The sequence below is a fragment of the Platalea leucorodia genome (genome assembly GCF_965183815.1).
Source record: "Platalea leucorodia genome assembly, chromosome: 1".
Taxonomy (NCBI): Eukaryota; Metazoa; Chordata; class Aves; order Pelecaniformes; family Threskiornithidae; genus Platalea; species Platalea leucorodia.
Window position 1 is genome coordinate 132,773,108 of NC_138823.1, and position 14,753 is coordinate 132,787,860.

Sequence of the window (14,753 nt, forward strand, 5' to 3'; positions counted from 1 at the left end):
TTCTTCATTTATACACACCAACGTTTAAGATGTAAAATCTTCACCAAGAAATTTCATTGTTAATGAAAAAAATAATTTTTCAGATTTTTCTCTCTCTTCTTAAAGCGATTCTAAATAGGAAGTTAGCAAGTCTAAGAGTTCATCCAATAGTTTCAATAGAATAAAACTGATTGGCACTTCTATGCAGAAGTCCAATTTCATATTCCACATGCTATGAAAGAATTTTTTTTTTTTTAAGGATAGCATGGTTAAATACCTATGAAGCATTAAAGGATGCAACCGTTCTTCTAAAAGGGAGTCACTGGTTCCATCACAGAAAGCAGCCACAAGCAGACTAAACTACTGGTTTGTTGTTAGTATGATGCTACATTAGAGGAAAGGTTCAACTTTTGACATGACCATTTTCTGGCACAGTAGGTACTCTCATTGCAAAGAGAATACAAGTACCTCAAAGAGTTAGCAAAAGAGAATGGAGGAAATGCTTATCAGAAAAGGTAAATAACTGGGAAAAAGGCTAACACAAGCATAGAAAAAGATTACCAGTAAGGCAAGAACACTCGTCCAATGCAAAATGAAAGTGATGAAAAACTATTCACCTCTTAAGACTGAAAAAAGTAAATTTTTCCATACACATTCACCCAGAGAGGCAATCCCATTATTTTAAACAGCAACTTACTTCTCATCACCTGTATTTTCAACACAAGCACCAAAACTCAGTACAGCTCAAAGAAAGCTTCTCTGCACATAGAGAGGGAAGAACCAGTTTTCCCAGTATTTCTAAGTTAAGCCAGTCATACATACAGCTAAGGTCCTGTAACCCAAAGCTGTCCTCTGCCTGTTGCCTGGAAAACACATTCTCTTCTCTCTGCGGAGCAACCTGAGTGACTTTATCACACTTCCACAAAAAAAGATTCTGCCCTGTAGCAAATAAACTCATCTGATACATTAAGAAAAGCTTTAAACTGAAGTCAAAGATGTATAAAACATATAGAAGTCATGACACAGTAGGCATGATTAGAACTTACATTTAAGTCAGTATCCAGTTCTTCACAAATAGCCAACTCAACCTTTTTGAGAATTTCATCTGCATTGCCAGCCACTTCCTCTAAATCTGAAGATGCTTCTGACATCAGGTCAAAACACTTCAAAGAGAAAAAAAGTATCAGCCTTGGAATTGAAAGTAAGTAGTTAGCAAAAACTAACCCAAAAACAAGCAAGAAATACAAAGACTGTTAGCACTACTGGAAATCTAATCAGGATTTGTGTCAGAGCTCACCTTTAACTGCCTCACACTTGAGTGATGTAACGATTTCTAGAACTAACACAGTTAAGATTCACCAGACAAGAAGAAAGTAGATTCTTGCCTTGATCAGGTTTTATTTTCCTAATCTCATTTTGATTTTTACCAAAAATGAAACAGTAGAAGAATCCCAATCCTTCTCCTATTGAGTTTCATGTCAAAAATCAACATGTGTGCTGCCCACACAGTGATACACAAGATGCTCAATATGGCAGTTTCACCATCGAGTGGGCTTCCCATTCCTATATAGTACTATCTGAGATAAAGACACATCCTGGGATCTATTTTACAGTTTATCAAGTGTGAAATAAGGTTAAAGATTTCACCAGGAAACCCTAAGTGTCTTCATAGAAGTAAAAAATAACTTAGCTTCAAAATACTATTTTTATCTGGCACCTTCTGTAAGACCGCTTATAATTACATTGAGTGTTGTTTTCAGCAAAGTTTTGTTACTCATATCTGCAGAAAAGGAGATATTACACTGGCAACCAAAACTAAAACAAAGATACAGTCCTATATTTAACACGCAAGATACACAGTCATAATAGAAACCTGCAAACTCCACCTCGTTCACTTACCTATCAAGCATGTCTATTCCACTAAAGATTGTGAAAATATTTGATTGCCTTAACCTTAAAAGGAACTAAAAATAAAAACTTTTAACAGCGCAAGTTCAAACAGTATGTTGCTCCCCAAAGCCTGGAGTTGCATACTGGAAAGGAGCCATCCAGTCTCTGAAAATTTCCTTGTCTGTCATTGACCCATTTCCTATTGTAGATTCTGACTGATGCTATGCGAGATTAATTTGCATTCAGAAAGAGAGGAAGAGGAGTATCTATTTAAACTAAGGGGAGCGGAAACACTTCAAAGAAGCTTTTGCTCTACACGATTGCTCATACTTTTTTAAAAAAGGAGCTAGAAGTTAAATTGCAACAGAATAATTGCATATCAAAAGCTGAAATGATTAAGATGGATAAATGAAAATTTCTTCCTCGGCATACCTACCAGTGCTTTACCAACCCATGCCAAAAGTCTGTACGTTTCCTGTGCCTCTGAACCCTTTGCAGAGAAGTTCAGATGTGAAACAGGTAAATCAAAGTTCATCACTACACTAACAAACTTTAGTCACTTTCATACATGCAGAATAGCACTCCAAATTGCAATCACAGAAATCCACCTGCAGGTTTGTGTGCCCCCTCTAATAACTGACATGATGATAAACATCTGCAAGTAATTATATTCATTAACACTATACTGCACATGACATGCACCAAGTCTACACTGCTGCTGAACAACATTTATTGTCAGGTCAAGGAACACTGTTATTCCCAACAGCACCTGGCCACAGTAAATGCTCTGGGTACCATGAAATGCAAGGGCAGAAAAATCTATTCACTATGAAAGGGCATGACCCCTGTGGATTACATGTAATTCACATGGGCAGGAAAGTTACACTGACACAAGCTGAGAACATTTACACACAAGTGCAAGAAGGAGGAGATCAAGGAAGCTGGGCCTGCAGGAACGGAGAGGGAGAGCTTACAGTCTTCCGAGGAAGATTAAGAGTCCTAAACTGAGCAAGAACATAAATATTAAGCACAGAGACAGGAAACCCACACAGTTACCTCCCTACTTTGCTCTTTCTTTACAAGCAAAACTCAATGGACAGTAACCCACTTCCACCATCCATCGCCTTTTAAGACAAATAACACACACTCAATTTCAATGCTCCAAACCTCCCACAAATCAGACAGAGAGACACAGCATCAGAATGGTATTCCAGAAAAATATTGCAGGATGTGCAAATAGAAGTGGACAATTTATTTGCATAAATTTGCCACACTCAGCATTTCAATGAGGAAAAAAATTCTACTATATATTTGTCTGCAACCCGTACCTACATGACATCAAGTCAGACTGGCTGCTTCTTTGCAGTGACCTTTCATCGCCTCTTTCAGCAGCATTTATGAACTAGAACCTTTTAAAACCTGAAGTCTTTCTATCCAAAGGCCACTTGAAAGGACTAATTAAAGCATTTCAGTCACACAACGAACAGACAGAGCACACCCATACAAAAGTTATACTTGCATAAAAGCACTGATCTTTATACAAAAGGTGTCCTTTCATAAGAAAGCATAAACTCCAGCTCACTGCAAAGGTACACTAAGCATAAAGGTAAATTAACACTCCATTCCTCAACACGTTACCTTTCCTCTGTATTGTGGCACTGTCATTTAGTGCCACTGCTCATATGCACAATCTCCCTGCCATAGGTAGTTGTCCTTACTAATGCCAACTCCTCACAAGCTCGGTTAGACAGTGTCATGTTTCATCTTTTCCACTAATGGGAAAGATTGACTGTTCACCTTACCTTTAAGGTGCCACTGAACCAGTCAGCAAGAATTTGCAAAGCTGTGTCCGTATCATTTCTGACGCAAATTAATTTCTTCATTTTAACACTCTTCCACTTAAAAAACTGTTGAAATACCTCCTCAGAGTCATCTGCTTCAGAACCTTGACCATACACCATCTCCAGAGAAGCAGACAGTTCCTGCGCATCAAGTGAATCAAACAAAAACAGGTTTGCAAAACAGAATAATTCTGTGACAGTATACTATCTATAAAAATCAAGACATTTAACACAGAAAAAGTTAGCACTACCTGCTGGCATAAAATTATTTCTACTCTTTCTATATCCAATGAAGTATATTTTATATTCCACCTTCCTCTCAGATCTAGTGGCAGTATGTCTACCAGAAAATGCAATGCAGAAAAGGATCTCACACAGAGATCAGAGAGTTTGATTTTTCTCTTCAAAACATGGAAGGAAAAGACACCACAAAAAGCTTAACACCTTATAAGAAGTCATTTGTATTCTAGTTTCTTCTTCCCTATGGATTCGACTTGAAAGTCATACTCGTCAGGATAAAGAGCAAAATGGGGTTCAATTTATAATGATCCTCATAGAACTGCTCAAATTCAGAAAACAAAGTGAACTTGTATAAGAAACAAGGTGAGCAGGCAGACACCCAAAGAATGCTTGTGGACTGATCCCTCCCTTCAAAAGTCACTAGTCAAATCTCTTCTGACGTACCTTCATCATCACACTGATTCCTAGATGGAACAGCAATTACCTACATGTGTGACATCTGAAGGCCCTCTGAAATGAGTTTTACAGTCTGGGAACTTCTATTTCCATCTAAAAGCCAAGTATTCTGCAAGTATATGAAGCACAGGGTCCACCTCCTTTTGACTTGTACTGGAAAACAAACTGAAGTGCTACACATAAGGGAAAGCCATTGAGGCTAAAGCTCAGGGCAAACAGAAACACTTTTAAACAAAGGGCAGTCTGTCAAAGGACCTGAAGAACAAGCAGGGTCAGGGAGGAATGCATCAGTCAACTACCAGTGGAGACAACATCCTGACAGAAAGCAGCCTTCCTTGCACCTGGGTGGTAAGTCCCATGCAGAAAAATACTCAAGAGCTACATTGGTGTTTGCAGGCAGGCTGTAGTTCAAAAGAGAAAATTCTCCCTAAGCAGTGGGATTTGACTGAATGAACCTGTGCTTTTGTAATAAATAGCATCCTTCAGCTTTCAAAATCCATCATTTTATTTATCCACATCATTCCCGACAAGATGACTAAAGAAACCCTGAGAAAGGCTGCTGACAGTTTGCTTATATATAGCGTTTCACTTTTTTTCTCTTCTCAGATCTCAGAACATTTGAGTTAAATATCACAGACCTTCCCAAACAACACCTAGGTCATGTAGATGAAGAAAAACACCCACACCCCCCTCTCTCTCCTCCTCTTGAGAGGGGTTTTTAGCTTTGCTGAGTCTTCAGACTCAACAGCCAACACTATGGAAAAACCAATATGACAGAACTTAAAGTCACTTGTAGGAGCCTTTCAGACGCTTGAAACAGAGGTCATATGAGCAACCAAATATAACAAACAGACTGCCTGACGCTAGTACCATAGGCCAGAAGGTGGCAGCAATGCAGTCCCCTTGCTGAGGGCCGCAGGTACTGCGGCGGTGAGGAAGCGGGCTCCACCAATTTTGTAGAGCTACTCATGATGATGCCACAACCAGGCCCTGGCTCTACAGACACAGGACAGCAAAAGTTCCAACTGGGGATAAAAGCATAAGAATTTCCTCACAGAACAACTAACCAAATACAGTGACACCCCCCCCCCCCCCCCCCGCCAAAAAAAACAAAACAAAAACCCACCACCAAACACACAACCCAAAAAAAAACCCCAAACAAAAAAAACACACCACCAAACAGTGCTTTATAAAATTGTAAAACTATTTTCATAACGATAGTTGCTATCATGAACAGCATTCTTTTAGTACAACAGATTGTTTAAAACAGCAATTTCCAACTGAGCTAGGTGATATGAGCTTTGTACAAATACGCTTGTCTATAAGCAAATACAAAAAGTAGGTTTGTGCCAAATTTATGGAGGCCATTTAAATCACTCAAGTGCACAACAGATTTTTCTCACATTCTTTTTTGAACAGCTGGATTTTAATAGACCAGGATACACTTGGATAGAAAATGGCACGGCAAGGGAGAAGCCAGGTTCAAATGGAACAGTCTGAAGGAGGAAGAAAAAACCCAGCCCATTTAACAGCAGCCAGAAGTGGGTAACAGAACTGAGAAACGTGCTCAGGGACAGTTTCACATCCAGTATCACATCCTGTTTACAAAGACAGCAGCACTAGTTACGCTAGAAGAGTATCTGCATGTATTCCATCAGGCTGTCCTAAAGGAAAGAATCCCGTAAATTACACACTATGTCTACCCATTTATTTTTCATACTATAAACACACTTCCCTAAAACATTAGCAAATTCACCAGCGTATGGATACAGAGACAGGCTCCAGAAGGGTAATAAGTTACCACATGAAGATGGCTCAGTGGCCTACGTGCACTTGCCCCAGTCACTATCTCTAAGTGTCGTAACTCAAGGAGAGCACAAAACAAGCTACTACACTCTATGCATGGGGCAAAGGAAACATGCTTACAGACAGCTAACACAGAACAGCTGACAACTGTTCAGATCATACCCTAGCTTGCTTTAGAGTAACTTAGGTGTATGCCCACACTCTCGGCCTTCCTCTTAACCAATGCAGTATTATCGCTTGGAAAGCAGGGAGCTCACCAACTGTTTATTTTGGTCCGAGCCAGTTGGACCCAGCTGTGGCTGAAGCTGTCTGTAGTTCAGGCCAACAACAGTTCTCACTGGAAGGTATAAAACATAAGTCAGAATAGATGTGTGATGCAGAAGAGAGGTTTGCAAAACACAGCCTCAGTGAGAGGGGCATTTGCTCCCATGCTCCTGTCCTCTGAGAGACACTGGAAACATCTCATTTCTCTAGGACTTCACAGCATGATCTCTTCAGCTCTACAAAACTGCAACCAAGGTTCTCACTGATATTTGGTAAAAACTTATTTCTGTTTCCCTACTTGGGAAAACTATTTTGATCTTCTTCGGGGCAATCCCAAGCACAAATACAGGCTGGGCAGAGAATGGATTGAGAGCAGCCCTGAGGAGAAGGACTTGGGGGTCTTGGTTGATGAGAAGCTCAACATGACCTGGCAATGCACGCTTACAGCCCAGAAAGCCAACCATATCCTGGGCTGCCTCAAAAGAAGCGTGGCCAGCAGATCGAGGGAGGTGATTCTCCCTCTCTACTCCACTGTCCTGAGACCCCACCTGGAGTGCTGCGTTCAGCTCTGGGGCCCCCAACATAAGAAGGACATGGACCTGCTGGAGTGAGTCCAGAGGAGGGCCAGGAACATGATCAGAGAGCTGGAGCACCTCTCCTGTGAAGACAGGCTGAGAGAGTTGGGGTTGTTCAGCCTGGAGAAGAGAAGGCTCCAGGAAGACCTTAGAGCAGCCTGCCAGTACCTGAAGGGGGCCTACAAGAAAGGTGGAGAGGGACTTTTTACAAGGGCATGTAGTGTTAAGACAAGGGGTAATGGCTTTAAACTGAAAGAGGGCAGATTTAGATTAGATCTAAGGAAGAAATTCTTTACTATGAGGGTGGCAAGGCACTGGAACAGGTTGCCCAGAGAGGTTGTGGATGCCCCATCCCTGGAAGTGTTCAAGGCCAGGCTGGATGGGGCTTTGAGCAACCTGGTCTAGTGGAAGGTGTCCCTGCCCATGGCAGGGCGGTTGCAATTAGATGATCTTTAAGATCCCTTCCAACTCAAACCGTTCTATGATTCTAGCTCCTAACACAAGAGAGGACCATCAACGCAGTTAAGCTAAAGTCCAAAATTCACTTAACACACGTAGCACCATTTCAGTACCCCTTCAAATATTTAAAAAAAAAAAAAAAAAATTTCACTGCAGCACAATTACCTAGAAGATGCTTAATGCCTACCACCTAGTGGATTAGCACAGCACAAGCTTTAAAAACACACCAAAAAAACCCCAACCACAACTGAGAAAAAACACACCACAACTTTCCTCTGTCTGAAGGAGCAGGATCCATGCAGAGCCTCCAGTGATGGAAAGCCATGAAATGCTACCCATCCAATATCTTTTCGAATTAGACACCAATCTGCATATCAGAGTAGAACTAAAAAACTAAAGGTATCAAAACATTTTTTGAATGGCACTGAAAAATAATTCCATTAGAAACTGAATAATTCCATGAAAATTTGAATGCTTCGATTTATTAATGCTGCTCCAAACTTATACAAACATGTGCAGCCTGTAATCTTGGGGATTTTTCGTAAGAACCCAGTCTCATACACGTGTGGATGAATACACCTCTGGAATTTGTACGGGCAAGCTGTCAAACTATTGCCAACCTTTTTCCCCTCTCCACACACACTTGCACAGTCAAAATAAAAGCAAGTAATACTTCTGAAGTTAAAAAGAAGAGAAGAAATTATTTCTAATAGCAAAGGCCAGAAACACCAGTTTGGTAATATTTCTATTGGTAAAGTCCTCTTCAAAAGTTCTTACTGCCTCTACAGAGCCTATTTCCCTCTCTACTTCCCCACTTTCTGCTGTTGGTTTGGGTGGGAGGGAGAGAGACTCTTGGTATAAACGTGTGCTTCCGTAGTGTTTTAACTCTCACCTTAAAAAAAAAAAAAAAAAAAAGCTTTAAACATTTTACACTTTACTACACTAGTCCAAACTACACAGCCATCTTAACAGAAAGAGCTAGGAAAGAGCAGGATAACTGCATTGACTTTTTAATTGTAGGTTCTCTCCTTAACACCTGCCTTCTCCTAAATATTCTGTGCATTGTGAAGTCTTGTTAGTCACCAAACACAGTACCATAAGAGAAAAGCTGTTGCTCAAATCCAGGATCTAGATAATAATTTGATTCTAGAAACAAAACATCTAGGAGACCAGCATCACAAGTAACACTGAGAACCACAGGTGTTAGATGTACAACTTAACTCAGAAGTGTTTTATCTAAAGCTTCATCTGCCACTGTCGAGGTCTCCAACTGTAAAACATTTATCATTTAAGAAACGCCCTCCACAGGTTCTCAGTGTTTCAGAATCAGTACTGATAAAAGGAACCTCCTTACCTCTAACATTCTTGAGCGCTCCGAGAGGGGCAGTTGATCCACTTCCAAAATTAATTCTTCCACTGTGGAATACAAGTTCTGCTGCACTTCATCTCTCTTGGTGATCAATTCATCTCTTTCATCCTATGCAGAAGGAAAAGCAAGTCAGCAACTCACACCCAAACTCCACATACACAATGTGGAGAGTGATACAAAAAAGTGTTAATCCCTGCAAAGTATGAATAGTACAACAGATGTGTGACTAGGAATGAGTGAAAAAGCAAATTTTGTTTTTAACCTCTACTCCTACGACATGACCACCTTGCACAAATACAGCATTCTTTACTGCGTAAAAATATTATTACATTATCAGACAACTAAAGAAACAGTTTCTGCATGACTGCTCATAACAATGGGAGTCCTAACTGCCACTTAACTGCCTAACTTAAAATGTCTTAGCTGTCCTGCAGTTTTTTATTGTATTACAGAAATCAGAATTTTGATTATCCACACTTCCATACATGTCAAATTACATCCACAAAGTCAGATTGCAGAAGATTTCTTGCTGGAGAGCAGTACTCTAAAATCAAAAAAATCCCTTTACCAATTTTTTTCTTGCCTCCTAGCAGGAAAGACAGGTGACCTGTAAAGTCCCTGCTGATTATGTGCAGTAGGATCATTAAACTAAAGATAATTTTCTAGAAACAAAAAAAAGTTTCCCTTGGATGACTGGCAGGATTAGTTCTGCTAATGGGAGAGGAACCCCACATTCAATTCAGACAAGGTACCTAACAGACTCACCAGAACCAAACCTTTCGAAATGGATGAAGCAAAAGTTACTCAGAAGTATGTTTGCAGTGTTCTTTTCACAGTGATTTAACCCAACATTCCCACAGAAATATGGAAATATATATGAACATGGAAGACCAAATTACAGCTTTACAGACCTGCTGTAAAGATTTGCTATTCCCTTCTACATTCATCTCCAAAAATAAAAAAGTAAAATGACTCAAGTAGCTACAACACGCTGTCCTGACATGTGTTCCCTTCCCCACCCTGAAAAAAAAAAAATCTTGGAAAGTCTAGTGTGGAAAGCAATTAGTAAAGAAACAGAAACAACAGAAGAGTTAATCATGGCACTAATACCAGTTTCACATGGCGCCAAAGAACAGTCAAATGAACGCTTCCTATTAACAAGCAATATATAATATAAATATATCTGTAATATAAATATGTATACACAAACACAGGTTCTCAGAGTTTTAAAATTTAGTTTATCCAGTCAAAGCTTAGAAGTTCACTTAATCAGGAGTTTGTAAGTATCCATGGAAGATAGATTAGAAATCTTTTGCCTGTAACAGACAAGGGCAGAATGAGATCCAAGGGTTGGAAATTGAAAGATAGACAAACTCCAACTAAAAATAAAACCCCAAGTTGCAGGATACACTGCTTTAAAACTTAGATTAGCAACTGAACAGATGTTGTCATTCAGCCAGACATTAGTGGGCTGGATAATAAAAATAGGTGGATTAAGTTCTACTATAGAACGTGAACACGACATACTGCTTCAGCACTTAAAACCATGAAACAACAACAAAAAGATTTAATAGGCACTTCTGCACTTTTTGGGCATCTCTGGTGACCAAAAGCACACACAATTTTTACAGACTTCCTGCTGTTTTTCCTGCATAAGACAAGAGCTAGTTTCTAAAAGAATACTGTAATGCACTGCATGAAAAATGTTCTTTATAACAAGGGGTCCTTATTCCTTTTTAAGACAAATTTTCTGCCCAATATTACTTCAAAAACTAGAGCAATAGAGACTTAATGTAGTAGAAGGTTCAATCAGGCAACCAAACCAATTAATACCAGTTCATGCACTAGAGTAAATTTAACAGTCTACACATGGCTTAATGACAATCCAGGAACTCAACAAACGGCTCGGGAGCCACAGGACAAGTCTCCTTCCAATGTCTGACATTTAATTGGGTACGTGCAACAGTTCATGGCTCAGATAACGCCTGTTACATAACAGTAACTTCAGAGAGCATTAAGCACACACGCAATATTTTAAGAGTCTGCTTTACAAAGATGTAAGCTCATCACAATAGCAAACAGTAGAATTAAACTCCTTTAGAACAGGCTAAAGGCTTCTCAAACTATAAAATTTAGTTTATTTTGTGTCTGGTCCATCTTATACCTCAAAAAAAACAAAAACAAAAAAAAAAGCAAAACCACCACTCCACAAACAACCACAGACAACCAACCATCAGACTCAGTCCACCCAACACCAAGCTAGCTTACCATCTTGTTTTTGATAATTATAGCAACACTTATGGAAGTCCATAAGAGAAGGATATGCATAGTGCAATCACCTCATCAATGCATTCTTGCTTTAGTGAGATTTAACAACGTCTTAAACAAGAGAAAAAAATGAATCCCCCTCCATGGATAACTTCTAATCAATTTTTAGACCCTATTTCTACTTTTGACCCCAGTTTTTGGCTCCCTTTAGTTTAAGTAACTACTTTGCAGTATATGGAATAGCTAAAAATAGCTCTGGCATCAGCATCCTCATTAAACAGCTCTATTTATCCCACCCTCCCTGACCGTTTTTTTTTTTTTTTTTTTTAAATGAGCAACTGAATAGTTCCCCTTTTTTAAACATTGGTGTGATTATTTTTTCATCCTTCCCACAAAAAATGCTAAATATGTACACTACATTCTCCAATAAGTTTCTAAATCAGAATCATAAATTAAGCAACACATCCATAAAACACTATCTACAATGTCTGAAAAGTCAGGATTCGTAATACACTATTACTATGAGTATCTGCCCACATTGCAATCAGGCGGACTTCTAATTATCCCTGGTTTTTCATCTGTAAAGCTGCCATTCTCTCAGTTACGTTTCATAGGAGAGCTGGTTAAGTGATCAGCACCACTACCCTTTTTATTTGGACACAGAATTTACATCAAATTCTATGATTCGTTTTGAATATATTCTTAAGCATTTCCACTCCAGAAGAACCATCTTTGTTATTTTCATACACACCATGCCCCAGCACTACCTCAGTTCACTGATTTTCTTATGTTTCCAAGACATATGTTACATAAATACCTTACCACGAACAAATGCTCCAGTCGCCCATCTTCATTTTTGGGACAGTGTCGAGGAGAGACCCCAGTTAAACCAGCATAAACCAACTAAGAAAGCAGAGACAAGGAAAACTGAAATAACGCCATTTACTCTGCACTCAAACTTGATTGGGTTTACTCTTGTCTGTGATATTTGTTTAAGATGCATTAGGTTTCCCCCAAAGCAAGACAAGATGTTCACTCCCAAGAGCTTACAAACAAATGAGGCTTGTGACAGTGAGAGAGGGCATCAGCACTCCAGGGAGGTTAAAGGGAGAGCACATTGCTTAGGCAACTGAATAGCAAGATTATGCTTAGTAAAACCAATTTTGACAGCTAGGTTGACAGATTAAGCAAACAGAGTTAAACAGTCTGCTATAGTTTAATAGCCAGCTATTTCATCCATCTGTTTGGGTTCACTGGGCTTCCTGTACACTGGATTTACACGTACCTCATTTTAACTGAGCAAGAAGCAAAGTTAGTGATATCAACATAATCAGCTACACTATCAAAAATATTTGTTAGCCTATCTCCAGTCAGTATAATTCAAGTAGGGATGACAGGCAGAATAACAATCACACTCTTGTACTGTCTGCATCCTGGACATTTGTGTTTGAAAGTACAGTAACCAAAATTCTGTGGCATGTTACAGCACATAAAATAGATCTTTAAACATCAAAATGATTCTCAGGGGAAAAAAAAAGTTAAGCCACTACACTGGACATTGAAACAGGACAACCTTTGTGGTACCGTAGCTCTAGCATGATGCAACCAAAACTCTTGTTCTGTACCCTTCACCTACCAAAGTCTTCAAAATACTTAAGACAAATTCCACAGGAGCCTTGAGATGTCCTGCTTCCAGCTGCTACCGATTCATCTTGAAAACTAAATTAATTCTTCAGGGAGCTCTACACTTCCACACACATTCCCACTTGCATACCCTTTGCAGCACTCAGGCACTCGGGGATACCTGACATCTAGTAGAACTCAGGTTTTCTTTATTGTTCCCTGTTTAAAATATTGGTGACACTACCATGACAACTTTCCCTCTTCAGATAGCAGGAATTTTTTTTTTTTTTTTTTTTTTTAAACAACGGCATGCTCTTGAGAAGTCATAAGATTTCGTGCCACCATTCATTTACACCTTAGCTTAGGCAGCCAGGAACCACGTCAGAATGGGCGGGGTGGGCGGGGGGACGGACCAGGGGGTGCTACCAGAAGCAGCATAGTGCTGTAACCTCATTTAAGCAGTATTTCAAATATTTTGGCAGTGTAATGCACTACAACACATCATGCAGACATGGCTTCATTGTTAGCCATTCACAACTGAAAAGGGTGACAATGTCCAGACTGTCTAATGTATTCCAAAAAATTTGTCCATCAGAAAAACCTCAAGCACACTTCAAGAATGAAATCTCTTTTCATTTTTCTCATGGAAGAATGTTGCTTGCCGGGGTTGGCAATTAAAAAAAAAAAAAAAAAAAAAAAAAAAACACAAAACAAGACACACACACACACACACCCCGGCACCTGAATGGCACCAAACCAACCATCTCCTTTATTGAATAAACACTTTGAGACTCCCCAGTCACACCACTGTATCTGCACCTCTCCTACCTCTTGTCCACATCAAGAGTTTTCTTTTCCTCTAGCCCCAGCGCAACTGAATCAAAGCAAAACTGGATGAGGGGCGCGAAAACAAGTTCTAAGACTGCTTTGCTTTACTTGTCTGCTGTTGTTCAACAAAGCTTATGGACCTCCTTGAGCTCAACCATCCCATGTAATCTCCAGAAAACTGCAACTGCTACTTTTTCACATGGAATCAGGAATTCACCCAAGGGAAGCTTGTGCAACTGAACCCCTAAGCCACCCTGGCTCCTGGGTACCTCGCAGTCTAGTTGTATAGGGGAGCAAAGTGTAGAAGAACAAGATGTAACACTAAAATGTCATCTGCTTATTAACACTTATCTTAATGTTGTCAAGTTTAAACATTTGACTTTCTTTTGTTTACTACTTCTTTTCACCTACAGCCATCAAATGTACGTCATGCCATAGATGTTTTAATACTTTTCCCTGCACAAGCAACAACAGAACTTACTTGGGTTCTCCTCATGGCTCCTTATTTTCTAGTCCATTTCATGAGCTGTTAAATTCAGTGTAATACAGCAATACTTCTTAAGCAAACACGTTTAAAATGTTTTAGGTTATACTTGAAAATAGTCACAACACATTTGCTGTCATTCTCCCAGACACACAACTACCGTCCCTCCCCTGCCTTACCACAACGCCTGCCGCAGACCGGGGAGCCCTCCCGCTCCCAAGCGCAGCACCGGCGCACACGAGGGATGCAGCACAGAACCATCCTTACCGACACAGCCGTGTCTGCAGATCCAGGCACAGCTTTTTCAGATCTGCGGTTGCAGAGAAGTTGCACTAGATGGCAGCTTTCCTCTATACAAGTCCACCTTCCTACACAACCGCATTTGCCTTCTGCTCTCCCTACGTCTCCCCACACGAGGGAAGCATACACCAAGTAGTGGCATGCGGCTTTAACGAAAGGTTTTAAAGACATAGACACTGCAGCTGCACAGCTGAAGCGGTTTCTATTACAGAACAGAAACCTTTTAGCTACCATGTTCTGATTTCCTTATACTTCTTTACAAAATCAAGGGCGTCAAAAAGTCTAACACAAAAAAATAACACTCCACAAATACATCAGTTGTGGCAAAGGTAGCAAAGCCTCTGATCTTATTTAGCAAAGGACAGATGTTT

At 39.9% G+C, this 14,753-nt stretch overlaps 1 protein-coding gene across 1 annotated transcript in view; it reads right to left on the bottom strand.

Annotated features, from left to right (window-relative positions):
- Positions 1–14,753, bottom strand: part of STK31 (serine/threonine kinase 31) — a gene marked incomplete at both ends in the record, with an annotated part of 40,922 nt that overhangs the window by 15,130 nt on the left and 11,039 nt on the right. The window contains 3 exons of the mRNA XM_082329501.1: positions 1,026–1,142; positions 3,672–3,851; positions 8,865–8,987. Coding sequence (XP_082185627.1) covers positions 1,026–1,142; positions 3,672–3,851; positions 8,865–8,987 — 420 coding nt within the window. The remainder of the gene's footprint in view (positions 1–1,025; positions 1,143–3,671; positions 3,852–8,864; positions 8,988–14,753) is intronic.